Source organism: Myxine glutinosa, chromosome 5 (assembly GCF_964187855.1).
Source record: "Myxine glutinosa chromosome 5, kmMyxGlut1.1, whole genome shotgun sequence".
NCBI classification, from domain to species: Eukaryota; Metazoa; Chordata; class Myxini; order Myxiniformes; family Myxinidae; genus Myxine; species Myxine glutinosa.
In genome coordinates this window covers 205,699,318-205,701,585 of record NC_136265.1, presented here as the reverse complement: position 1 = coordinate 205,701,585, position 2,268 = coordinate 205,699,318, and the positions used below count along the sequence as shown (strand labels likewise).

Below are 2,268 nucleotides of genomic sequence, written 5' to 3'. Positions count from 1 at the left end.
AGTTACTCGATGTGGGTCACGAAAATTAAGAATTCTGACCGACGGCCCACGGTCTACTAACAGAAATTTAAAATGATGCATTTATTCAAACAGTTTTTATATTAAATTGTTTTAAACCGCAACGTATGTGAACAACGCCTTTACCGCCCATTTCCCTTAGTGTCGCCCCTTTGAGTGCCCCGCCCCTTTCCTGTGGTTCCGCCCCTTTGACTTTGAGTGCCCCGCCCCTTTCCCGTGGTTCCGTCCTCTCTCCTCTGTCGTGACTCCGGCCCTACTCGCGCTGTCGCGTCATTTCCGCCCGGACGTTCTATTCCGCTGTCTCCGGCGCCATGGACAACAAGGGAAGGCGCGTCGTAGTCTGCGACAACGGCACCGGCGTGAGTACTCAGCGACGGGCTCGGGGACTCGACCTTTCACGCCTCTACTCCGGTGTAGACCCTCCGGTGTCCCGACAGCGTGGTGCGCATGGGCGTTGGCGGGGTTGGGCGCTGCCCTCGGCGGGACGCGAACCTGGAACCCTTACCCGCAGGAATGTGGATCGTTAAACTAAAGGGAGATTCGTGAAACTTGGTTACAAGAGACTAATGTAACGTAAACTGCTGGGCAGCGCTTGTTTCGTTGCCTTGGTTTGAACACACCCCAAACTGGAATTTACGATAAACTTTACCCTCACTGTATTTATAATTTATGCCTGGCTCGTACGTGCTACATCCCAGCGACCTAGACCTAGGGTAGGGTACCACCAGCTGGCCAGGTTCTCTGCCAAATGTGTATACACCCTGCCCTCTCCCCTGCACCCACCTCCACCCTCCCCTGCACCCACCTCCACCCTCCCCTGCCCCCACCTCCACCCTCCCCTGCACCCACCTCCACCCACCCCTGCACCCACCTCCACCCTCCCCTGCACCCACCTCCACCCTCCCCTGCACCCACCTCCACCCTCCCCTGCACCCACCTCCACCCTCCCCTGCACCCACCTCCACCCTCCCCTGCACCCACCTCCACCCTCCCCTCTACCCACCTCAAACCTCCCCTCCACCCACCTCCCCGCTACCCTCTCCTCCACTCTACCCTCTCCTTCGCACTACCGTCTCCTCCCCCCTACCATCACCGATCCTCTCCCCTACCTTCCACCTTCCCCTCCACCCACCTCCACACTACTCTCCCCTCCACTCTACTCTCCCCTCCACTCTACCCTCTCGTCCACTCTACCCTTTCCTTAACCTCCAAACTACCCTCTCCTTCACCTCCAAACTACCCTCTCCTTCGCACTACCGTTTTCTCCACCCTAACCTCACCGATCCTCCCCCCCTACCATCCATCCTCCCTTCAACCTTCCCTTCCACCCTCCCCTCCCTTCCATCCTCCCTTCCACCTCCCATCCTTCCCTCCACACCCCCCTTCTATCCTCCCCTCCACACCCCCCTTACATCCTCCCCTCCACACTACCCTTCCCTTCTACACACCTCCACCCTCCTCCAATCTCCCCTCCACCCTCTCCTCCAATCTCCCATCTACCCTCTCCTCTAATCTCTCCTCCATCCTCTCCGCCAATCTCTCCTCCACCCTCTCCTCCAATCTCTCCTCCAATCTCTCCTCCAATCTCTCCTCCACCCTCTCCTCCACCCTCTCCTCCACCCTCTCCTCCAATCTCTCCTCCAATCTTTCCTCCAATCTCTCCTCCACCCTCTCCTCCAATCTCTCCTCCACCCTCTCCCTCCATCCTCTCCTCCAATCTCCTCCAATCTCTCCTCCAATCTCTCCTCCAATCTCTCCTCCATCCTCTCCTCCATCCTCTCCTCCAATCTCTCCTCCAATCTCTCCTCCAATCTCTCCTCCAATCTGTCCTCCAATCTGTCCTCCACCCTCTCCTCCAATCCCTTCCTCCACCCTCTCCTCCAATCTCTCCTCCACCCTCTCCTCCAATCTTTCCTCCACCCTCTCCTCCAATCCCTTCCTCCATCCTCTCCTCCAATCTCTCCTCCAATCTCTCCTCCATCCTCTCCTCCATCCTCTCCTCCATCCTCTCCTCCAATCTCTCCTCCAATCTCTCCTCCAATCTGTCCTCCAATCTCTCCTCCACCCTCTCCTCCAATCCCTTCCTCCATCCTCTCCTCCACCCTCCCAAAGCATCAGACAATAACTTTATTTAATTAACTTAGTTTTTTTTATTGTTTTCCGATTGACCAAAGGCTCAGGGAGGAACTACATGATCGACTGCGGGACAAGCCAGGTGTTGGTTTAACGGTTAAGGTGGCTGGCTTGAGA

General features: G+C 56.7%; 1 protein-coding gene across 2 annotated transcripts in view; it reads left to right on the top strand.

The window, feature by feature from the left end:
• Nucleotides 1-232: 232 nt before the first annotated feature.
• The window catches only part of LOC137426474 (actin-related protein 2-B), a 34,997-nt gene continuing 32,961 nt past the window's right edge, over nucleotides 233-2,268 (top strand). For both annotated transcript variants that reach the window (XR_013623685.1, XM_068115037.2), the window contains exon 1: nucleotides 233-377. Coding sequence is in view for 1 of the 2 variants with exons in the window: in XM_068115037.2 (XP_067971138.1) it covers nucleotides 330-377 (48 nt within the window). In the remaining variant the exon portion in view is untranslated. The remainder of the gene's footprint in view (nucleotides 378-2,268) is intronic.